The sequence below is a fragment of the Dermacentor silvarum genome, chromosome 5, assembly GCF_013339745.2.
Source record: "Dermacentor silvarum isolate Dsil-2018 chromosome 5, BIME_Dsil_1.4, whole genome shotgun sequence".
In the NCBI taxonomy this organism is placed as follows: domain Eukaryota; kingdom Metazoa; phylum Arthropoda; class Arachnida; order Ixodida; family Ixodidae; genus Dermacentor; species Dermacentor silvarum.
The window spans coordinates 46,945,476-46,970,769 of record NC_051158.1 but is presented as its reverse complement, the minus strand read 5'-3'; the positions used below and the strand labels follow the sequence as shown (position 1 = coordinate 46,970,769).

The window sequence follows — 25,294 nt, the reverse complement described above, 5'->3', positions numbered from 1 at the left end:
TCCCCTGGATCAGCTATGACTACGTGACTTTTTGTACCATCTCCGGGAACGCCGTCTGATTTTCCGTTTCATGAGCAGTAAATGCTTTCGCATTAAACCAGAAAGCCACGAGGCTAGCAAGACTTACACATGGCCGTGAGGGTCAGTGACTCGTAGCCGCGGTGAGGTCCAGATCGCCCGCCAAGCTTCCAACACGACCTATGTGCGCCAGCGATAAAAAAAATAAAAACGTCAAACCTGCATACTATCGACAATCGCTATCTTTTCTGAGGGGTACTGCACACTCAGTATCCAAGAAGGGCAATTTGAATAGTCGCACAAGGCAAAACAGAAGTGCTGCACAAAAGAGATAACCTGCCTCGCAGGACAGCCTAACCGTCTATCAATTATGTATTACGTGGAATAATGAAATACGAAACGATGCTCCGGATAACGGACTTCTGACATGAGGTTATTTATTGATGACACCGGATGGTGGTAGAGTAGTGCTCAGTGAACAGCCTTTTTTTACATGAAATTGTCTTTAAAATGAGTCCGAGTTGCTAAAACCACATGGGAGATGGGAACAAGTTATAGCGTTATCGCTAATATCTTACAAACGTAATATCTACACTCCGTACTTTCGTATCGTTGTGTAGAACAAATTACTCGATGATGCATGTGACGACTGCGCAGCTGGCGCCATGTTTGGCCACGCATGACGCAACCGCGACCTGAATTGGCCTCTCAATCAGTGGTATTAGTATCACAGCTCGCTTTACGTTTTGTCGATCCGGGCGGAAGTGCTAGTGTTGAGATTTCTCATTTCAGCGATGACTACCAAACTCTACCCTGTGCTCGTCAGAATTTATGAAGTGTGGAAATGTCAAATTTCTTGCATAAATTTAACGCTAGCTCGGTTACGACACCGCCACGTCGACACGCAGATTTCAGAAATGAAGTGATCAGACTCGGGTATCTTCACAAAGGGATGCCTGTTGGTACCCACCACATTTGACCATGGCTGGTCGACTACACCTACAGAGCGAGCACGAGTGCAAGATTCGACCATGAGACCCCAACTTACTGTAAGATATGGTAAGCATGCAAGGAATCTAATGCGTAAATGTCACGCGCTTTACGGTCACATTGTTATGCAGAGCAACGTACTATTACTCGATCATGCATCTGTAGGTGCCTAGATGGCGCCTTTGTCGTCGTACGCAGACACAAACGGAGCTAAAATGAGCCTCGCGTGGGGCATTCAGAGAGCACAGCTTGGTCGTACTCTTTTTTATGGGAGCAGAATGATCGTACTTGAGATGCTCACTGTGCCATAGTAGGGATAAGTTAAACTAGACACTGGTTTCTCAGCAGGATTGTAAGGCCTGCGAGTGTGCAGTTTGTTGCAGAAATTCCCCAATGAGCAGCTATGCCTCGTGCCTTCGACACGTACGATATGGCGTGAAGAGTCTCGCGCAGCAAGGCAGTCTTGCTTCTCGAGTCTTCTCCAAGCCCCTTGAATACGGCTGAACGTGCCACTACAAACAACGAATGTGGATCGAGAGATGCAGGACGGTCTTGGGCTCTACCTGGGGCTTACTTCTTCATCCAAGTGTCCAGACCCCTCTGAGGAACAAGTGCGTCACTATGAATAAAGAACTAAGTTGAAAACAAATGTAAGAAACGCGTACACTGGAGAGGAGTACAAAAGAGGGTGCTCTACTTGTTTGTTGTGTATGCGTCTTACGCTGTTTTCTCTTACTGACTGTGTATACGAACTCGCCTACGACTTATACTTGTCGCAGTACGTAAAGAAAGGAGCATGGTTGAACAATTAGTCCGCGAGGATAAGTAACATAACCATAGTTTAACCATATGGATAAGTAACCAGTAACAATAAGTTGGGCTCATAAGGTTGTTTAAAGCGTGAATAATGTAACTTGTGTATTCTCTTACGTCATTTTGTACTCAAATCGGCTGCACCACCCACGATGCTTATTACTACCATGCTGCGGCTGCGTTCCTGATGCAGCCTACTCGATTGCTTATTAAAATTCAATTGCCAAGTGCTACAACTACGGATTTATTGCTTGCTACTCCTTGCTACAATCTCTATACTCTTAGTACAACAAATGGAACCATCTTACGCACAGTTGCGTTCAATGTTGCTCGAATGGTATTACAGGAGTGCTTTCTACCATAGTTCGCCTTCAGCGAAGTGTTTAACGCATGACGCAACGCGTCCTTGTAAGACAAGCAACTACGTGTGATTCATTTTTTTTCATGCGCTGAGTACAGTAGGACGCGTGTGACACGAGCGATGGTGTGACCAAGACCACGCACGACGACAATACATGAGTCGCTTATTGTACGCCGGTGAAGAATATCACAAGCAGTTGTGTCGCGACATGAGTCACATCCAAGCTCAGGTACGATATCAGGTACCATCTCAAAGAACTTTCGTCACATAGGAAGGGTGAGGGAGGCTGGCGCCCTCCTGGTGTTAGCAGCGTTACATACGATCTGCAGAACACAAAGGGCATTCTTACGATCGGCAATCATATGTTTCATTTCTGCGTTGTAGCCTTAAAAAGTTTATGTCGCGCACATTGTTTTGCTTTTTTAAGGCTGCTGTTCTTATGCGACGTGAAAGGTACTCTACTGTCTAAAGCGATCCTTGGCTCGAGTGCATACATCTGTGACCTAAAGGGTAAAAAATTGGGCAGTTGGCCGATGGGAGCCCTGTTAAAATTATACCCTTGAAAACAACATGTATTATAATAAAGAGATGACCAACGAGGCCTGACAAGGAAGTGCAGCAAAGTGCCAGGTACGTAGGAAACAATGCTTCGCATTGAAAACAACCTCACTTCGCCTGATTTCGTACCCATGTCTTCCTCGCAGAAAAAGCGCAATCAATACAGTGACAGCATTCCCGCTACTCATCAACTTGTCTCTAATGGTCACGAGGCTTCAATGATTCAGAAATGCATGGAAGGGAAAAACACTGGGGTGTGCTCGAAAACCGGAAAATGTCATGATAATGATAATATGTGGTTTTTGTGGCGCAAGGACCATGCGTGGCCAAAAAGCGCCATGACTGATTAGGTTGTGTTAAGCGCTGATTGGTGAGTTGCGATGATGGGAGGTACATGGCTCTAAAGTGGCCTAATATCAATCGCTGTCGTAGATGCGTAAACAGATATATACTACAAAATTATGACAGTGATACGTGGAGTGGTCTATGGTATAGTACGAATGACAAGTGATCATGAGGATAAAATGCGAGAAAATGGAAAGAGTACGTATGCCACCTTAAGGCATTGAGCCCAAAGGCTGAGAGGCAGGTGCTTTCATTTAATGCAGGTACCACAGCAGAAACGTCTGTTAAGAGGCCGTGCTACGGGTTTGCGGGGGCTATAACATGAAATTATGTACATCTTTTAAAAATTCGAACAAGGATTGATATTTAAAGAGATGTTCTTTACCAATGATCATTAGAGGACGAAGTCGAATCGCCTGCTGTGACACCGCCTCTAGAATTTCTTGAGCGATGAGTGGACGTGTCGCTATGCTGCGCTAATAGTACCGCAAGAACCGCTCTATACCGACTGTACACCGACTCTAGACCGACTCATCGCTCTGCACGTAATTGCGCATGCAAAGAGCAGCAGTTTTCAATGGTTAACCTAACCTAACCTCGAACATCAAGTGACGCGCCTGTGCATGGTCGCTCGATGAAAACATGAAAACACACGTGCCTGAGCAGCGAGAGTAGCGAGGTATGCGAGGGCTTTCCGTTTCCTGAAGTTGCCGCGTGGCGTGTCGTGGCGTGTCAGTCGCGTCCGCCCGTATACACGCTTCCGCCAGGATCCATGACGTCGTGCGTATATAGAGTGCATCTTACCGCAAAACAACGATGTGTGTCGCATCGCTGTGTGGCTCTTGTGGTTGATTCTGCTTATATACTGATATGCTAGTCATTGCCTAGTTTTAGATATAGTGCATCCAGTGGCTTTGCGTACGTAATAACCCGAACGGCAGCCTTTGCGTTTTACGTAAATCCGGCGGTTCGCGTCGCCTTACTTGGAGTGTACTAAATGTAAAACTTGCTACGTATGTAATGAGTGCTCGGAAAATACGTACCTTGCTCGCTTGGTTTGCCAGGGGATCCCAGGTGCCCAGGCTACCGGAGGCCAAAGAGCAAAGGTGATGCTTGGAAACTCGTGGAACCGGCGCGGCAGCAGCTCCTCAAGGGCACGGCAGTGAAAGGATCTGGGGTGAAAGAAGCAAGAGTGACGTCTTCCGGAATGCACGGCACAAAGGAGGACTGAAAAGCGACGGTCTGGCGGGCACACCTCTTCTTCTTCTTCTTGCTCGTGCCACGCGACGGCACCCCGCTGCGCGAGACTTTGCACCTTGTTCTTGTTTCGTAGATATGGCACTGACCCACCACAGAGAACCAGGCGCATCTGAAGTTTTCTTTTTGACTGAAGAGCACCAGCAGAACCGGACTTTACCTGACTTGGCTTCTTTGCGGGATTCCTCTTCCTGTCGTCAAAAGGAAGCAGCGGCAGACGTTAGCGTAAACGAAAAGCAATTAAATTGCAACTTAGGAGTAAGAACCGGGCAGTCGTATATTTCGTGTCCGCGTCCGTCACCAAAAACCTTGAAGGACGCTTACGCTTCCACTTTAAGAGTGGAACGCAACAGTCTTGCGCTGGCAGATTCCAATTTGAGCTGTCAAATTACCTCTTGTCATCAGCGCAGCCAACTTTCTGCCGTCCACGACTGTGCTTCCCTTCCCTTCGCACCGATTTCGTAACTCTAGTGGTCCACCGGTTATCTGCCCCACGCCTTACATTGCCTATCCAGCTCCATTTCGTTTTACAAGGCAGCTGTCTATGGCGAGGATCCCGGGATTTCTTCGTGGCATAACGTTGCCAGAAAACAATGGCGGCAGGTGCGGGTGGCAGTGCCGGGCAGAGCAATGGCTCATACCCCCGTAAGTGGCGAGGCTAGAAGCAGCGACTTATCACAAGCAAAAAGGGGGTTGTGGTTGATTTTCCGCGTAACAGAATTAAGCTGTTTCGCATATTCAAATGACAATCCCACGCTACCATGTCTAGGTTGTGCGCATATAAATTTTCTGCCGCAAATACACTTTCAGAGCTTGAATTAGTTCAGTCACGCTTATGTGCCACGCGGAGAGTCTGAGTGGTTGTGGTTAGGGAGAATTTTATCTGATGGACAATGCCCCCGACGCCGACACCGACGCCGGATTTGCTGCCACGCGGGGCCCTTAGCGTTATCGCGTTAAAATGTGGAAATCTTAAGGTGATCACTTTAAGGGTCCCGTGTTGCAGAAAAGGACCCAGTGTCGTCTCGCACTGCCGGGATCGGCTTTGAGAACCATGGGTGATCCCAGCGGCAGTGCAAAGGAGGAGCAGGGGCTCGTACCCCCGTAAGGCAGAGGCTTCAAGCACTCAGCAAAGTGGCGCGAAAAGTGCAGACAATATTTGGAATCACGCATACAGAACAGCATTCCTTTCAATAAAGAGCACAGCACAAGCATCCGAGCCATATAACTGACGAAAAGGCGCTCGCAAAAATGCTAAGCAAGTAGGGCTCCCCACACATATTTCCCGGTGTTGATAGGTACTAAGCTTCTCATGGATAGCATGACACGAGGGCCAAAGGTATGGACAGGAGGAGATCGTGGCAGTGACCAGGCAAGAGGTAGACAACGAATAATGCTTTTAATTCGTAACGAGGTGGAAGCATGATGACTAAAAAGGCGCTGAATGCCAGAGGCGCCTAGACTTAGAGTATACGAGTATGATCCCTGCGGGAGCCATATATAGTAACTACAGAGGCGCCGGCCTTTTATATCAACCGGAGGAGTCGAGAGAGAGAGATTGTGGTTGTGAAGAGTCGGAGGTTGCAGCTGTGCATGTCCGGGCGCAAGAAGAGTGCCAGCAAGGGAGATAGCACTGCACAGGGCTGCGCTTTCCGACATGCCCACAGCTCGGTGTACTGCGTTCACAAGAATGCGCGGTGCGTTCAGAACAACGAACAGCGCATTCAAAACAACGCACAGCGCGTTCATAACCGCTTCTCCGCCGGGGTTTCAGTGTACTGCGATGGACAAGAGTTTGCGGCCACTGTCCAGAGGCAGTGGCTCGCTCGACCTTGATGTGGTATGGTGGTCTAGCCCTTAGCGTTGGCTGCGGTAGCAACATTGTCCTCCTGGAAACTGAGAACTGCACCACCGGCAAGGTGACACAGCACTGATTTGCAGACACCACTATGTAAGCCCACCTTCACATTTCCTCGGACAGATGTGAGCACTGAAAAGCGGTTCTCTCCTCGTTCTTGGTTTTCAGTTGTAGTCCCGTTGCCTATGCTGCAAGCCATCATCATCAGCCTATATTTATGTCTACTGCAGGACGTAGGCCTCTCCCTGCGATCTCCAATTACCCCGGTAATGCGCTAGATGATTCCAACTTGCGCATACAAATTTCCTAAATTCATCACCCCACCTAGTTTTCTGCCGTCCTGGACTGCGCTTTCCTTCTCTTGGTATCCATTATATAACTCTAATGGTCCACCGGCTAGCCACCTTACGCATTGCATGGCCTACCCAGCTCCATTTCTTTCTCATAATGTCAATTATGTGGCTGTTGCCTGGATTTCCGCGAAATAAGGAAACAATGCTGTGCCGCTTGCGCTTGGGTGTTGCATTCACCAATGCTTAAGGCCGTTTCACATGGTGCGATTTTGCAGTGAGATTTTCGCATCGGAAGTGCGATTTCCGTCGCATGCGACGAAAATCGCAGTCGTAGGGCCAATTCTGTGATTTTCGGCTGCCACCAACCGGTTGGTCGCAGCGTCGCAACGTCGCAGCAATCGCTGCGATTTTCCGTCGAAATTGCTTCGAGAGCTATTTCGCGGTCTGTTTTGGAAAATGGCGGCGGTCGCTCAACGCAACGTTTATAGATACTTTTTTGTCTATAAACATTGGCTCAACAAGCCTCGAACAGGGCAACTAATTGAGTGGAGCCTTGGATTGCGCAATCGGTACGTAACATCAGCGTCGACACGCGAACAGTGCAGATAAAAACTCGTAGGTCAGATTCGGTTCTGTGATTTCTATGCGTTTGTTGACACGCTACGTTGCTAATCTGGCGACGCTGTTCTTTAGGTTGGCTTCGGGTGCTGATAGTACGTACTTTTGCGTGATTTTCCGTTATTCACACGCGCTGCGAGCTGGTAAATACTACGAGGTGTCCCTCACGGGAAGGCATGGCCTTCGGATGTCGTCTAAATTTTCTGGTTCTGGAGACAACTCGCGATATACGAAAACGCCAGTTTTATCGCGGTATGCGTTTACGGACGGAACAACATGAAGAATATGCAACTACGGACAAATGATATGGTCAATAGGTCACGTTATACGCGACCATTTAGTTGCAGTCGGTTGGTTTGGGCTTTCATGCGCATTTTCCCCAATGAATTATCTCATTTCAAGGTTCTGTACCTCTGCGAGACGCGACTGCTTATCAAGCTCGCAAAGCGAAGGTGCAAACTATATATTGTAATGAATGTTCTACAATAGCATATTTAACGCTTTGACTGGGAATAAACAGTATTGCCAATTTGTTTTCGAAGCAATATTTAAAGTTTTTTTTTTTTTCATTTTTCTGTTGTATAATTTTTTACCTGAAAAAAAAAAAAACACAATAAACCTTCAGTGTGTTGCAGACTTTGTATCCTTACTGCATCTGTATTAACCCTCACATTAAAAGGTAATTGCACATTTCGCTTACTTCAGTGCATCGAATTACTTTTGTTTATGCTGGTTGTAACATATCGCAGTACTCTAAGAAACTACTTCACCATAAACATCCTTGCCTTTTCTTGCTTCTCTGTTTCTACTTCCTGTAAAACACATGCAATAATGCAAAAAGCAGGCAAACACCTTGTTTTTATAAGCAGTAGATAACTCATTAAACAAAATCAGATGAAAGTTGTGCAGTGATGTCAGCCGGTTGCATTCCTTTGTGTGAATAATAGTATCTTTGCAAGTGTGGGTGGGTCTTGTATGTCCACAGCTCATAAAGTGTGCAGACTCATCACGAGGCATAGGTATTGCCCATCAAGACGGAGGCAAAGTTGCTAATGAGTCTACACTTACATGTATTACTGCATAAACTAGAATAACCATATCCCATCATTACTCAGTCGAGCTTGCTCAGAGTCATATTCACCAAAATTCTACTTATCCGCGCTTGCTCCGACTCGTATTCACCAAAATTATACTCGGCCGACCTTGATCTGAGTAATATTCACAAAGATTCTACTCAGGCAAGCTTGCACCGAGTCATATTCACCAAATATCTACTTAGCGAAGCTTGCTCTGACTTGTATTCATCAAAATTCTGCTCAGGCGAGCTTGCACCGAGTCATATTCACCAAAAATCTACTTGCCGAGCTTGCTTTGACTCATATTCACCAAAATTATACTCAGATGAGCTTGCTCTGACTTACATTCATCAAAATTCTACTCAGGTGAGCTTGCACGAATCATATTCACCAAAAATCCACTCGCCAAGCTTGCTTTGACTCATATTCACTTTATACTCAGATGAGCTTGCCCTGACTACCACATGACAATATTCACTAAAAGTTTACTCAACCGAGCTTGCTCTTACTCGTATTCACCAAAATTCCACTCAGGCAGGCTCAAACGAACTCAGACTCATGGTTAGTTCGAAGTCTTAGTGAGCCGACGTTTGAGTGAGTTCACCGTGCTATGTATACATTACATTATGTGACCTGTGCGGTGAATAAGCAAACATTGCCTATGAGTACGTGTTGAATCGGGTGAAATAAGGACAACTGTACACACTGCAGTTAGTTTTCTAGAGTTTAACTGACCGTTGCGTGAAAGCTTCGCCTCATGTCGATTCAAGCAAGTGCATTGGATCTGCATCATAATTTTTGCCAATCCTGCTGGCTGTCCTGGCCATTACTGGGTGGCCACATTTTGTACATTTCAATACAAAGTTGAATAAATGACTGTGGTGCAATATATTAAAAAAAGATGCTTGCACCACTGCACATATAACAATCAGAACATGACACGAACACATGCACATAATATACACACAAATGATAAATACATAAACAGATGGAATCAGTTAGCCATTACCTATTGAAAAAAAAGAAAAAGCACAGGCCAATGCTCCCCTGGCACTACGTATAACCATTCCCCTTGCCAGGTACATGGGCTATAGGAGAAACACGTGCAACCTAGCAGTTACCTCGAGGTAGCAGCTATGGACGCTTTTGCATTCGCAGCTGGCCACTCAACCACTCAAGTGTGTTCAGTGTGCACTTGTACTTAGGCACACTTTTTATTGTCTATATCTCAAAAATTTAAACTGGCTCCTCAAAAGTTTGAGAATGTTTGGATTCTGAGGCTTGCAAAGGTAAATATTTTTATTCCATTCTCGTTCAAGGTTAAGGCTCATACAAAAGCTGAGAGATTGTCAGTGCCCCTCACTTTCTCTCAGAACATAAGTAGTTTGTTATTGAGATTCTAGCAGCTTTTCAACAGCAAGAAAAGGAATCAGCTTCCCCTGTTTTCAGCAGTGGGTTAACGCAGGCAATTCAGGGAGGCATAAAGTTTTGCTAATATAATCGGTTCGGCAATAGCAGACTAGATTGTTCCTTGACGCTTTCCTTGCACTTTCTTATTTTGGTCAAATAACCTAGTTTGAAATGGCTCCAATTAGCATGCTCTAACATTGGTCTAATATAGGTTAAGTACATGACAAGCTTAACAGACTGGGATGCTGGCTTTCATTTCCAGGAAAGGAACCATAGTACCTGCTCCAGTTGCATATGTTTTGGTCATCTGGGGTTTTCAGCCTCACTTTTAAGATAATGTGCTCAAGCAGGTAGAAGCATACGTATGCTATTAGCGGATAGTTTCGATAGCTTCTTACTTTACACTTGCCACTATGAATACAAAATTTTAGCCTTCGATTTGTTATTAAACAAACAAACGTACTCCTAACAAGGTATTTTAATGTTAGCCGTGGGGTTATGCGGCTGCGCTACGTACTGCAGCATATTAACTTAAGCTTCTTGATACAGATTCACAGCACACAAACAGCGCAAGAAACAGGACGAGAAAATAGACGACGCCCATGTCTGTCAGAATGATATAGCACTTGTGTGAATATAGCACTTGTGTGAATAATTACAGCACACGCGCCGAGACGGACGAACCAGGCTATCGCTAAGATTAACGTTCACAACACAAATTCCATTGCACGTTCACACACAGATCATTTGCGGCTTCCTTCAGGGGCAGACGTGAGCTTCTGGGTTAGTTCTTGCTGCTAAGTTTGATGCAAGAATATTGCTAGGAGCAGGAACCGGGGGGCTTATGCGCAATCACGAGCAATACCCCCCCCCCCCCCCCCCCCCCCCCACACACACACACCCACATCCGTTTTTCAGAAGCTGACGTTAAGCACGGGTAGCGCGAGGATCTCTGCGTTGACATGACGACTTCGCTGCAGCCGAATTCCGAATACTGCATATGCGATGACAACAGCTATAGGGGCTTGTTGATAGGTCCTCTTATAATTTGTTTAACCGCAGGAAGAACGACACAGGCATAAAACACACGAGACAGCACACAGCGCTGAACGACCACCTGCGAACGGCTGTTTACGTCCGCCATTTCTCCTCGTATTGAACTTCACCAACCGCTGTTGCGCACTCAAAAACAAATTAAACTTTGAAAAGTTTTTAAATTACAAAACGCACGTATTATATGGTCCTAATAAAGAGAGGTCAATTATATCATAACGCGCACGTCTTTTTCATTACAATAAAGGAATTATGTGGTGTGTGCGACAAAACCTGGCAGCAAGCAACTCTGGGCGTCGCACCAGTCGCACTGTTTGAAATCGCAGTCATGAGCCCTCAAAAAATTGCAATGCGACCCGTGCGATCGCACCGATTTTTTTCGCTCCAGTTGCAGCATGTGAAACGGCCTTCACGCACCTTTTATTTGTACGTTGTTCGGGCCCGATACTCCGTTTCATGCATCAGGTGCAACGCTGCATGCGGAGGCTACAGATACTTTTTGCAGTGGCTGCGTTCGCACTTGGAAATAGTTCGATGTTTTTTTTACTGATTTTTCTCAAAATGTTCATTGTCAAGCTCAGAATTCTGAATGGAAAAAGAATTTATCCTTAGAAACAAGCAAACCATGTACTCATACGGCTGCTAAGCTGCTAACATGCTATTTTAGATCAATTTGCTTTTCGTTGTTTTATTGCGATAGTAATTATATGGACACTCAAATCAGATTTCTGCCGTCGCTGTCGCCATGAGGTTCCGTATGACGTCAACCAGGGGCGGATCCAGGTTTTTTCTGAGGGGGGGGGGGGGGGGGGGGTCAGCTTCTGTCATGATGATGATGATGATAGTAGCCTTTCTTATTTATCGAAATTCACCGTTTCTGCTCACGACAAACCCGCGTTTTATACGGCTAGAGCAACAACTGTAGCCCGCCGTGGTGGCTCAGTGGCTGAGCACGAGATCGCGGGATCGAATCCTGGCCGCGGCGGGGGCATTTCGATGGAGGCGAAATGCAAAAACGCCCGTGTGCTTGCGTTGTAGTGCACGTTAAAAGACCCCAGGTGGTCAAAATTAATCCGGAGTCTTCCACTATGGTGTGCCTCATAATCAGAACTGGTTTTGGCACCTGAAAACCCAGAAAGAGGAAGACCTGTAGCGAAGCCACGTATCGGTTTCTCCGAGCTTGTAGGAAAAGGACGTTACCCAATACAGCCATGTGCTTGGCGGCTGTGCCTGATAATACAGGGTGTTCAAAATTAAGCTTTATGGTTTTCTTAAAATTAGGCACTGGGAGGCACGCGAAGACCACCTGTACAAATTAGTTATGTGGCCAGGGGGGCATAAAGTGAGATGATAATTATCGCTGTGAGCAGCCCAATTAACTAAAATTGAACAATTATTTTTGTCGACTGCAGTAAGTGGGTATGTTTGTATTGAAAACTTAGAGGCAGTCGTGTTTCTACACAGTATCAGTCGGAAGAATTCTTCTAGCGCGTCCGTGCTCCGAGATATCCGACTCCATTGTCGTACTGCGCAGAGTTATCGAGTCGACGCGAGAGCGGTTTATGCTTTGTGTTGCTATGGAAGGGAGGCATTTTGAACATTTTTAGGGCATTCACATCTTGATGGGTGAAGTGTTGTCATGAGATTTGTGCATGATAACACCAAACTTAACGCAGCAGTATGAAATATTCGTTAGCATAGCTCAAGAGGTTTCTGCTGTTGATGGTGCAGTTGTTGCTCTTTATTTCAATAAAACTTACAATACTTGGAAATCAGCAGTCACTTTATTTGCGTAGCCCAGGCAAGGACCATGCATGCCCGGTCTTCTAGTCACCATTACGCACGAGCACTGCCCTCCGGCTTCTCCGCTCGCGCCATTATCTCGGCATGGCAGCTGCCGCCATCTTTACAGGCTGCGCGGTCGCGTGTTACGACAGCGGTTACGGGTTCTTCGATTTTTGTTCATTTCACCAGCCGTGAGGGGAAGGGGGACAGTTATTATCTTTGCCAATGCCTCCGCCCCGTTGTCAGACTAAACGCCGCACGCAACAGCCGCGCCACATCAGGGAGCAGCTTTGCGCCGATCCTCACTCTCTTGAAAGTTGCATGCGTAATCGTGCGAACGACCATTAAAATTTGGAGTTGGATATCTCGGAGCACAGACATGCTAGAAGAATTCTTCCAAGTGAAACTGTGTAGAAACACGACTGCCTCTAACTTTTGAATGCAAACATACACACTTACTGCAGTCAATAAAAAGTTAATTATTCAATTTTAGTTAATTCGGCTGCTGACAGCGATAATTATCATCTCACTTTGTGTCCACCTGGCCACATAACTTATTTGCGCAGATGGTCTTCACGTGCCTCCCAGTGCCTAATTTTAAGAAAACCATAAAGCTTAATTTTGAACACCCGGCATATCTAGCCTGTATTGTTTCTTAAAATAAAATTTGGGATGATCTGTTGCAGGTTCGTTATAAATGCGCAAGCACGCGTCCGTTCTTGCAGTTCTGTTGGGACACCTTGATTTCCTTAAGATTCTTTGTGTTCGGCTCCCATCTGCTCCCGTTTCTCAAACCACGCGACGCCATCCTAGGCCCGCGCGCTGGCGTTGGCAGCTGACGTCACGCTCCCCCACTTCGCAGACGCGGCTCGAGGCTTCGCCCCGCTCCGCGAGAACGCCCACTCAGGTAAATGGATCCGGAAGGTTTTAGCCTCCCATGCTTAATGTACGACAATAAAACTGCGAAGTTACAATGAAAAACTTGTAGCGTACGAACGGTACTGTGCTCGTGCTGGATATTGTCAACGCGTAACTGTGATCACAATGAGTGCTACAGTTTAAAAAAAGTTGCCTATGCGTAGTTCTTAGTTTAGCTGTTAGTTGTTATTATTTATATATGAACACTTCAGCGAGAGATCTCTTTCATTAAGTAGGTTGGTCGCGGAACCGATGACAGCCGATGAGGCAACCGATGACACCTCGAGGGGAACTACGTTAATCAGGCGCGAAGGCGCTTGCGCGCACATCGGCGTGCTTGGCAAAAGGGACGTCCCCTCGTTCATTCGACACCACCTACGGGACGAGTAAGGCACGGCCGGCGCCAGGAGGTCCAAGGTGTTCATGAGAAAAAATAACTATGGCAACTTCGCGACACCACACCCCTGCGGAATACAACTAAGCTTGTGAGCGAGCTAGCTTTACTTTTACATGACTCCTACCACTGGTACTCGCGAAAAATACTTTTGAAGAATGCTGGTGGCCATATTTTTTTGCGACAGGGCCATCCCCCTGTCAGCGAGGGGGCGATGCAGAAATCTGAGGGGGGGGGGGGGGGGGTCAGGACATCCGGACATCCCCCCTGGATCCGCGCCTGACGTCAACGGCCGTATGCTGTATGTGCGCGTATAGGGAAGGGAGGCGACGTTTAGCTGCGGCACCAAGTGCCTATTTATATCAGAGGCTCCGGCAACAGTAACCAACGCCGCACGCATTTTGAGCGAACGCGGGCAAAACGCCGACGGCGTCGACAATAGTTCTGCGTGTTGCCGGTGCTGCTGCATGTCCAAGTTTATACAGCTGATAAAGCTAATATCATTACTCCGTATAGCTCTCTACAAATTTGCTATCGCAATTGATGCTTCGCCTTTCAGGTGAAACTGCGACAACTTTTGTTTCATAAAACGCCGGAAGCGTTCTCCGGAAGCTGGCTTCCGGAACCAGAAGCGGAACCGGAAGTGGAACCGGAAGCGGAAGTCGGCTTCCGGTTATACTATACGTATACATATATATGTATATATGGGTATACATACATATACTGACACACAACGCCATCTATTGAGTAATTCATAAAACTAGACGTGGCTACCTACTACGACGGGGACGAACGGGTGCCGCTATAAGGAGCTTCGCCCCTAAAACTAGACGTGGCTACCTACTACGACGGGGACGAACGGGTGCCGCTATAAGGAGCTTCGCCCCTAAAACGTTGCGAGGCGAGAAAGTGGTAAAGACTTCCAACGCTGTTCGACGAGTTTCCCGTTCTGATCTCGTCGAAACCCACCGAGCCGCCCCCAGAGGCACCGGCAACAGCCACCAACGCCGCGCGCGTTCGGTGCGAACGCGGGCAAAACGCCGACGGCGTCGACAACAGTTCTGCGCGTTGCTGGTGTTGCTGCATGTCCAAGTTTATACAGCTGATAAAACTAGTATCCTTACTCCGTATAGCTCTCTACTAATTTGCTATCGCAATTGATGCTTCGCATTTCGGGTGAAACTGCGACATTTTTTCTATTACCGGACGTGACCATCGAAGAGTGAGTCCTTATCAGCTTCGCTGTAAAATTCGACTTGTTTGCAATTAATATACTCAGGGACAACTTATGTTGGCACTGAAGCGAAGGTTAGAGGGGGCGTAGACCGCGGAGCTTCTGCACAACCGTGCTACTCCGCCAAGTAGTGCGGCAGCTAGCAGCTGCTTTCGGTGCCAGTTTCTGTTTTGTTTGCATGCTGTGTACGCCCGTTTCCCGTCTTCACAACCTCCGAAAGAGCCCTGTATGTTTAATAAAATTTCACGAAATATTGATTTTACCGTTGAAAATGCCATATCAAGATCTCGTATGTTTGTGACGACTGCGTTCTGAACAAAAGATTTTTTTTATCAGGTATGTCTACAAACGCGCCCCTCAGCTCGGTTGTCCGTAAGCCTGCACCCTGTTTACTGTACAGAACAGGCACTTAGAAAATGTGGGATCCGAGAAATACAAAAATAAATGTGAGGAATTCTTTTTCAAAGAGCACACAATAACAATAGTGTATCATGTACAGCTTCTGATACCATTGTTGACATAATAAAATCAACCATCCCTTCCCCTGTCGAGAAAATGGGGGTAAGCGAAGCTTGTGGCAAGACGACACTGTCGCAGGCGTTCCGCTTCATTTTCCCTAAACTCGGGGTCGGCGGCTCTTCGCTGACGTTTCGCCTGGGCTTCGGAAGCCCTCACGTTAGAATCGGACGACAGCCTTCCCTTACCCCCCCCCCCCCCCCCCCCATTCTCTCGACAGGGGGTTGGTGATTTTGTCTCTCTGGGTCCCACGTGTGACAAGGGAAGTTCAAGGGCGCGTTACAGGTCCTCAAGCCCACAGGGGTATGTGGCATATGAGCTTGGACCCTTTCTGAACCATCACCAGGATCGGCCCACTTTTCAGCGTGACACCACCACCACCGACACTTGTGAGCCTATAAAGCTTCGCTTAATAAATCAAGTAGAATTTACTTGATCTAGGGAAATGTGGAAATTATTAATGAATATAGGGAACTCTTTCTTGGCGCGTAAGGAGACTGCGCTTCGGTTCCATAGCTTTCCCTGCACTGCCAAGAAAAGTTGTCCCCGAGTATAGGCGGAAACTTGGGGAACGACATTATTTGGTATTATGTATGTATGTATGTATGTATGTATGTATGTATGTATGTATGTATGTATGTATGTATGTATGTATGTATGTATGTATGTATGTATGTATGTATGTATGTATGTATGTATGTATGTATGTATGTATGTATGTATGTATGTATGTATGAAAAGTGTAAAAAGTGAAAAGCGTTGAAAAGAAAAGTGTACAATCATTGCATTGTACCGGTGCTAACATATGGGGCAGAAACTTGGAGAGAGAGAGTAAACTTTAATGGGGAAAGGCAAAAAAAAAGAAGGAAAATGTGGGTGGAGCCCCTAGTCCAGGGCCCCACTGGCTTGAGCGGCTCGCTGGGCTTGGTCCAGGAGAGCCAGCTGACTGTCCTGTTCCTCGTCCGCAAGCCATGCCTCCCACTGCCTTAGAAAGTGTTGTTTAGTAAATTTGTGTGTGTTCGCTTGTGGAGGTCTTCTCGCGCATATGAGTGTGATGTGTGGCAATGTAGGCTTTTCGCCACACCACGGACATTTGTCTGCGTACGCTTCGCCATGTATTTGTCTTAGCTTGTGTAGATTAGGATAAGTGTTCGTTTGGAGTCGGCGCCAGTCCGTCGCTTGCCGTCTGGTCAATTTTGGATGGGGCCTGCCGAACTCCCGTCTTTCCTCTCTTTGTTGTTCCAAGATATCTCTCGCAGTCGTTGGAAAGTTCCTACGTGGCTGGTCCGCCGCTCGGATATTTAGTACTCGAGCTAATCGGTCCACCCTCGTATTTCCCTCCATGCCTTCGTGTGCCGGGCACCACGTGAGGCTGTGAAAATTACATAGCTTATTGCCTATGATCCTAATCACCGCCCGGGGTACCGCCCCTGACAGGAAGAGGCGACACGCCGAGAAACTTGGAGGTTAACAAAAAAGCTCGCGATCAAGTTAAGGTCCGCACAAAGAGCGATGGAACGAAAAATGTGACGCGTAACGTTAAGAGGCAGGAAGAGAGCGGTTTGTATCAGAGAGCAAACGGGGATAGCCGCGGTATTCTAGTAGACATTAAGAGGCAAAAATGAAGCTGAGCAGGCCATGTAATGCGTAGTATGGATAACCGGTGGACCATTAGAGTTACAGAATGAATACCGAGAGAAAGGAAGCGCAGTCTAGGACGGCAGAAAACTAGGTGGTGTGATGAAGTTAGGACATTTGCAGGCGCAAGTTGGAATACGCTAGCGCAAGACAGGGGTAATTGGAGATCGCAGGGAGAGGCCTTCGTCCTGCAGTGGACATAAATATAGGCTGATGATGATGATGATGTATGTTTGTATGTATGTACCCGGGGAGTGTTGTGACCCGGGGAGATCTGACCCGGGGAGTGTTGTGTTCCGTGCGTTGGGGGCACCTCAAAGATCCCCTGGTTGTCAAAATTAATCCGGAGCCCCCACTACAGCATGCCTGATAATCAAATCGTGGTTTTGTCCCCTAAAACCCCAGGATTCAATAACAGGGAGTGTTAGCCGAGAATGTGGAGCTGGGAGTAGCCGCCGCCATAGCTGAATTGGTAGCGCGTCGCACGAGTAATGCCGAAGTTGTGGGTTCGGCTCCTACCGGTGGCAAGTTGCTTTTTTTTTAGATGCGAAGCAGCTTATGGTCGGGGCTATGCCACTCCCCAGCTCCCTCCATCCATCCATCCGCCGTGCGGCGTCCACACCCCTACTGCGCATGAGCATCATCCTCCTCTCGTCTCCTTGTCTCCTCTCCTCTCGGCATTCCTCCTCTCCGACGCTCCTCTCCGGATTGCGCAACGAATGGCAACACCTGCGGCTCCACGCGCGATAATGCGAAGCAGCTTAGGTTAGAGGCGCGACGGTTGGCGCCCCAGAGGCACCGGCAACAGTCACCAACGCCGCGCGCGTTCGGTGCGAACGCGGGCAAAACGCCGACGGCGTCGACAACTGTTCTGCGCGTTGCTGGTGCTGCTGCATGTCTAAGTTTATACAGCTGATAAAACTACCTTGAGTCGACCCCATGGCTGCTTCGCATACTACTCAGGGTTTCCCTACGGGAAGATGGTGTAATTTTTCGTCTGCTTTCTTTTTACCTTTAGCTTATCATACTCTACTTATAAATTAAAACAATTAAATCCCCCTATGTTTTCCTTCGCTTCATTATTTGTTGGCTTCATATCATGTTCAGAGAAATGTTAGATTCCAGGGGGTGGTGTACTGTATGTGTTGCTACCCACCTAGTTGCATATAATCAAACTGCCACCTAACACATGGTGGCTGCTGTACCCAAAAAGATCATTGCTGCTGCTATTATATACACTATTTGTACAACCTCCGTCGCTGCTCGCGCAAATCTGACACTTTTTTCCCTCAATATTTAAATCACATTGCGGTTGGGCATAATATGCAGAGCTAAAGATAATCTGCTTCGAAGATCGTTCTCATATATATATATGCTGAAACCTATGTCGTCGAATATTTTCTATGCGTACCGAAAAGAAGGTCATGTGATGTCGACATTGGGACCCATGGTTGGGACCGACTTACGCTTATTAAAAAAAAAACTATTCTTAACAAAATTTGCGTATTGACACACATACACGCACTTTTGTCTTTGAAAAACTCAAGTGACAATGACTATAGTCGGGTACAACTTAAGAAGACAGGAGAGGCCCCGCCCAGGTGGCCGAAGTGCAGCAGCCGATTGCCTCCGCGACAAAAACAATAGTCCCGCTGACGCGATTCGGCCCAGCTCGAAGCGCGGGCTACCATTGTCTCCGTCGGTGGGGTCACCAGCCGTCCGGCTCATGACGTCAGTCTAGAGTGCGCGCCCATTGGTGGAGGCTCGTGTGCATCCACCTTTGATGGGCAAATGCCACTGCCTTCTAAAGTTGTACCCGACTATGCATTTGTACAGCCTAATTGGCAGCTGTCCAGCGAGCAGACACCTATGTTTGACCATTCTGTGTCCCTGACATGTGTTTTTTTCGGCACGTGACCTTCCCACTCGGCTGACGTCATAAGCCTCTCTTGCTCTAACGCATGCGCAGGTGCGCGGCGGCTGTGGCGGCCGAAGAGCCCGACTACAAGAACCAGGGCTCGAGCAAGCCTCCGTACTCGTACGCGACGCTCATTTGCATGGCCATGAAGGCCAACAAGAACAAGATGACGCTCAGCGCCATCTACAAGTGGATACGCGAGAACTTCCTGTACTACCGGAACGCAGACCCCAGCTGGCAGGTAAGTGCCGGAGAGGGCTGATTATGAAATCTAAGACGAGGGAGCACGGACAATGACGAGGCAAAATTGCGCGAAACTGGAACTGAACTACATAAAAGTAAACTGCTAAACAAAGGATGGTGACGGAAAAAACAAATGATTCCTGCACTTAAAGGGACACTAAAGAGAAACAGGAAGTTCAGCTGGAATAAAAGAGGGACCTTCAGGAATGCATGCAGTTTTTCTTGGGTGCAAAAATATGAGTTATTAGCGGAGAAATTCGTAAACAAAGACCAAATATCTCTTCCTCAATTTCTCTCACCCCAGATTTGGCGCTGAAGCAGTGTCGTCACAGATTTCATTGCTCTCAGCGAATCAGAATGCGCCGTGATACGTCACCGCTTGCGTAAACGACCGAGGCGCTGGATGCATCATGGCTGCATGCGTGGTCGCTTCGTTTGCGTTCGCCGCGATGGATACCGTTGCTGCCGCTGAAGCTTGCAACGAAGAGCTTGCCAGGGAAGCAGGACTGCATTTCAGCGATATTCAGTGAAACGGAGCGCGAAATGATCCTCCGTGCTCGAGCGGTAGGTGTTTCCGTGTGCGATGGCGGTGAGCCGCCGGCCGCGCCGGCGGAAAGCAGAGCTTCGTTTTCGTCGACGGAAGGCGAAGCGTGCTGTCCGCCAGGCGACAATGTTCCCGACAGAACAAGCGTAGAAAGTTGCGCACGTACTCGGTATGGTTATTTCGCGGCTTTATTTAATGACATTCAGCACTCACCGAGCCGCCAGTTTGCTGCTGCAGGGGCACCGGTAGGGGGTTTGATGAAGGCCGCATTGAGGGAACAGCTGCTCGAGAAAGGACTGGCCTCTGGGGCACGCCAAGGTATACTTTCCGAGGGCAAGATTTTACACATAATCCGAGGGCGAGAAATGCAGAGAGCACACCATCGGTTTCTCTGGCTCTTTTGCCGTTTTATCATCGGCAGAGCACTGAGCCATTGCGAACGCCTGGGAGCCGGGGCTCTCCGCGCGACACCACATGAAAGCACACAATCGAGTCAACACTGCCGCTGCCTTGAGCCATTTACATAGCCCTCAACACTACACACACGAGGCATTTTCTGGCTGTTTCCCGCGAAGTCAACGTTTTTCGAGCCACGCAACACGCAACCAAACACCGTAGAGCGGAACAGGCGCGCGCGACGATGCCATAGAATAAAGACCAACTGACGATGCATTGACCAAAAACGAAACTACGAAACTATCACGGCCGCATGTATCGCCATGCCATTTTTTCTTATTTATTTAATTTCGTGCTAAACTTGTACTTCCTCGCTTGAAATGGTTTAAAAAGTTGGCAAATGCTGTTTATGTACGTTTACGGTGTATTTCATTTTGCGTTTTATTAACAGCGAACTAACCGCTCATTTCTCTTCTTTCCTTCCCTCCTCTCTCTCCCTGTCATCTTTGTGTTCCCTCTTCCTATTCCCCCGGTGTAGGGTAGCCAACCGGACGTTATCCTGGTTAACCTCCCTGCCTTCTGCCTTTCTCTTATTTCCTCCCTTAACAGCGATAAATCGCTCTTGACCAATCGCGACCGGCCTGCATTTGTAATCTCCGACGTCACGAACGTGTAGTGCGGGAATTTCGAAGGAGCGTCATCACCTATCCTTCAGTTGTTCGCTATTTTCTCGCTTATTAAACATCTGTTTGCAGTAAGAATGGTATGGCTGTGATGGTGAAAGGATAATCTACCATTTAATCTCAACTTCCGGTTTCTCTTTAGTGTCCCTTTAAGAAAAGTTTGCACCCTTTTGGGGCTTATCACCAAAGAATATTGGTTATCTATCTTGCGTGTCTTTCCATACTTTAACACAGTCCTCCCAGTGCCCGCAGGTCACGAATTGCATGCGTGTCATAAGGGTGACATATAGACTTATTGACAGAAAAGTCGCGAGTGCAGAGTTTTCAACAAAGGAAACGCGAGCAAGCCAGATGACTATTATCGTTTGGGGACAAGATAAACCCCAAAGAGTGTAAACTTCTTTTGGAGTGTAGCTGAGCTACTGCTTATATGTGTTTCTTTTTATTGTTATTATACTGATAAGCTCCCGTCATCACAATCACCAGGCTATTAACCTTGTCTTAGCTGTGCCAGACGAACACATCATACATGCCTGTAAAATACTCTTTTTTTTTCCCCACTTCAACTTTCTACCACACTCGACCACATACACCGTTCCCTTTAGAACCATGCTCGGGCACCTCCATAGTGCAGCCTCCAGCTATCAACTCTTCGCCATAACATGGCCTGCTGAAACCGACTTCTTCATTTCTACTAGAACATCGTCTGCCCTCGTTTTCGCTCTAATCCATAATATCATAAGTCCTGATGCACGGTTCAGCACAGTCGCTGCAAGGCTATAGATGTCGGCGATGTCGGCGCCAGACAGGTAAACGCATATATATATATATATATATATATATATATATATATATATATATATATATATATTGATGATTTCAACGTGACAGTGCTATGTTTAGTCCGTGAGTTACTTCGGTCATCGAACAAATGTTCGGTTCAGTCCCACCAAGTACAGACGTAACACGGATTTATCGAACCCACATATAACGAATTATTGTGTATATCGAACAACTGTAAAATCTCCTTGAAAATCTCATGCAAATGTATAGGGCTAGTGCAGGCGTATATAGAACGCCCGTTCACCAGCACATTCGATATATCGAACGCGGCGCCACGCCGAAGACTTCAAAGCGCACTTCTTTGTGCATTTGAGGTCTACTGGCACCTGGAGGTGGAGAAGAGAATGTGCGGTCAGTTGAGCCCCGTCGAGCAGTTCGGCTAGCCCGCGTGCTACTTCGAACGTCAACTTTCTTCTTTCCGATTTTCGTGGCGTCGTCGCGTGGGTTGAGTGCTTATTCGTGAGTTCATTTTCCGCAAGTGATGGCCTCTGCAAGTGTAAAGAAAAGAATCAACTTGGACTTTGCAATGAGGTTGAAAGTGATCCAGCAATTTTTTGCAGGTAAATAAAGTGTGCTTGCTTTTTTTAGTTGCGTGCAGCAACTTAGCGGTCCTCCGACGCACCAATCGGTTAGCCACCGTTTGCCTCAGGGCGTGATATGTTATATATCAAATTACCTATATATCGAACTTCCTTGTGATCCCCTTCAGATTCCATATATTCGGGTTCGACTGTAGTGACAAGGTTCGGCTAAACCAAAAATCAACCTGCAGTGCTTCGTTTTGTTACGTAGGTTTAATTTGTCGATGCTTGCATTTATAATGCATCGTATACTATGCGCCGCGATTGTTGCTAAAAAAAAGCACTCGCTCGTTTGTCCCGAACACTGCGCAGAACTCCATCCGCCACAACCTGTCTCTCAACAAGTGCTTCATCAAGGTTCCGCGAAGCAAAGACGAACCGGGCAAGGGCGGCTTCTGGAGGCTGGACCCCGTCTACGCCGACTCCCTGGTCGACGGCGTCTTCAAGAAGCGACGACCCGCACAGAGACACCCCGGAGCGCCTGGCACCGCCACAGCGCCGGCGACGGGGGGTGGCAGCAGCGGCAGCAGCTCCAAGCGGAACCGGAGGGACCGCGGAGGCGGAGCCAAGAACAAGCAGGCGACGTCGACGCAAGCCCTGAGCGTCGTGTCAGCGCTCCAAGCGCACAACGGGCCTGCCGTCATCGTGGAACGCATCGATCCGGCCGCCGTCGTGGTCATGGACTCGACGGGCGTCGCGGGCGCGACCACGTCTACCTCGCAGCACCACCTGGACGACGTGTGCGGCGACCTGGGCGACTCGCTCAAGAACGACCTGTCCTGGATCCTCAGCGAGAGCGACCTGGACTTGGAGCAGCAGCTGGACCGGTACCGAAGCTCCGAGGACGCCGCCGCCGCGGCTGCCCTGCAACTGGAGGAAGACCTCTTCGGAAGCAGTGGAGGAGTCACCGATGGCGGAGTCACCGTCAACGGCTCCGTGCCGTCCGCGTCCAGTCCCGACTGGTGGACGTGCTTCGGTCCGGGCAGCGGCGGTGCCGAGTCGGCGTCGCTGTGTCTTCCGGTGGCGGCGGCGGCGACTCCAGCGGCCGGCTGCTCTTCGTCGAGCGCGGTGCAGACGTTCGAGCTGCTGTACGGCGGCGCGGGCGCCGAGACCGACGACGCCTGCGTCGTCGACCACCACGTGACTGTTCCGGGCGAGCTGGTCTTCTGCGACCCGACGTCGTCGGTGACCGTCGCCCAGCAGCAGCAGCCGTGGGCGGACTGCAAGGCGGCGCTCGAGGCGGCAGCGCTCGAGCTGGAGACGTACGCCGAGATGGACGTGGTGCCCGGATACTAGTCGGTGTATCTCGCCTTAAGTGTGTATCAGGCGATTGTGCGCGACTCTCTATGCCGCAGTGGTGGGTGTGCTTGCGTTGCTGTGTGGATCCTGTAGCAACGTCTTTGTAACTGATGTTTATGACTGCCGATATGTGTGTTTCTGTGAAAACAGCGCGCAAGACATTCAAGTACCAGTGGTGTACTACGTCGGAAGCGCGACGGTTACGACCTCAGTGAGAAGGAGCCGCGGAGCGTGAAATTGATTGTCCCACACGTGTTGTGTCGTGTCGCTGTCGTCTGTTTTGTTCGGAGAGCGCACAGGTGGACAGCGGTGACTGCTGCTCCCTCTTTTCAACAGCCAAACATGTCCCAGCACTTCTTGTCGGGTTCAATCCCCCTTGTTGTTCGCTTTCTTTCCGTGTTCGTGTAAGGCCGGCTTGTGGAAAGAAACAAGGCCGTATAGTTGTGTGATATCCGAGAGCATGAGACAAAGACAAGCTTAGTTACACTCAACGAAAGGACCTGTGTCCTCATTTTCACTCCTATTCGAACTCGCGCAGTGCAGAATGCCAGCAAGCCTAATTATTCGCAGGAGTGCTTCTTGTTGGGCTAGTTGGTGAGAGATAGCTATTATAGGAGGGGCACAAGTTAACACATACACAGACGAAGTACACAGGACAAGCGCCATCACCAACTGCTTTATTAGGCCTTCGAGATTCGCCTCTTCACTGCACGGTATAATCTGAAGACATACACAGAACCGCAAGGCAACAGATGAAAACAAGAAGGAAACAGATATTGGCTTACTAGGTTGAGCGCCTCAAGTTCTAACAAGGCACCTTCTGACCGGTACAAGGCCACAGACGGGTCACTGAAACATCTATCTCCGTTTTTCCTAATGTGGTACATTTCTAAAATGTTTCCTCGCGATCGCGTTCTTTCGTTTCCCAATAATCTTCTACGTTCGAGAAGCATGGCTTACATTTGCAGGAACCACAATGCATGGGCAAACTGGTAGGGGCAATCCTCCTGTCTACTTCATCTGTGTGTGCGTTAATTTTCGTCCCTCTTCTAAAACCCGAATGAATTCGTGCCACAGCATTCAATGTAATATGGGCTCGTACGACTTCCAGAAACTCGCACGTGGTCCTTCGATTCCTTCAAACACTGGCACAGCACTCGCCTGTAATCTGGTCTATATTGTAACCTTCGTGACAGCACTGTATAATTTCCATGAAGAGCTGGCAGATATACAATGTTTTTTTTTTTTAGCATATTTAAACTCCACCACTCGATTCAGGTTCCCCACAATATGTATATACTGACTGCCCTCGCGCAACTGAAAACTAAACTCCCGGCAACGAATTATATCTTGTCACCCCTTTTTTTAACGCACTGGGCAATCGTGCGATCGCTATTTGCTGATTGACAGATTATGCAGGACGTTAAGTTCAGGTAACTCTCTGAAGCGTGACACTGTTCTTGACTTCTTTCCATAAGCCGGTCCTAGTCTTCCGTGTGGATGGTTTAGTTGAAAAAAGAGTACATTTTTGTTTTCAGCCTCCTTAAGTGTAAGCTCGCTTCAGGTTAAGCAGTAGCTGCTGCGCGGCAATTTATTTATCGATCTTTCCATGTTGTCCACAACTTATCAACTAACCTCCGCGTTTAGAGTTG

General features: G+C 48.0%; 1 protein-coding gene across 1 annotated transcript in view; it reads left to right on the top strand.

Moving 5' to 3' along the window:
• The window catches only part of LOC119454108 (forkhead box protein K2), a 29,839-nt gene extending 5,706 nt beyond the window's left edge, over window positions 1-24,133 (top strand). The window contains exons 2-3 of the mRNA XM_049667920.1: window positions 19,105-19,294; window positions 22,656-24,133. Of these exons, the coding sequence (XP_049523877.1) occupies window positions 19,105-19,294; window positions 22,656-23,639 (1,174 nt within the window). The 3' untranslated portion in view covers window positions 23,640-24,133. The remainder of the gene's footprint in view (window positions 1-19,104; window positions 19,295-22,655) is intronic.
• Window positions 24,134-25,294: the final 1,161 nt, after the last annotated feature.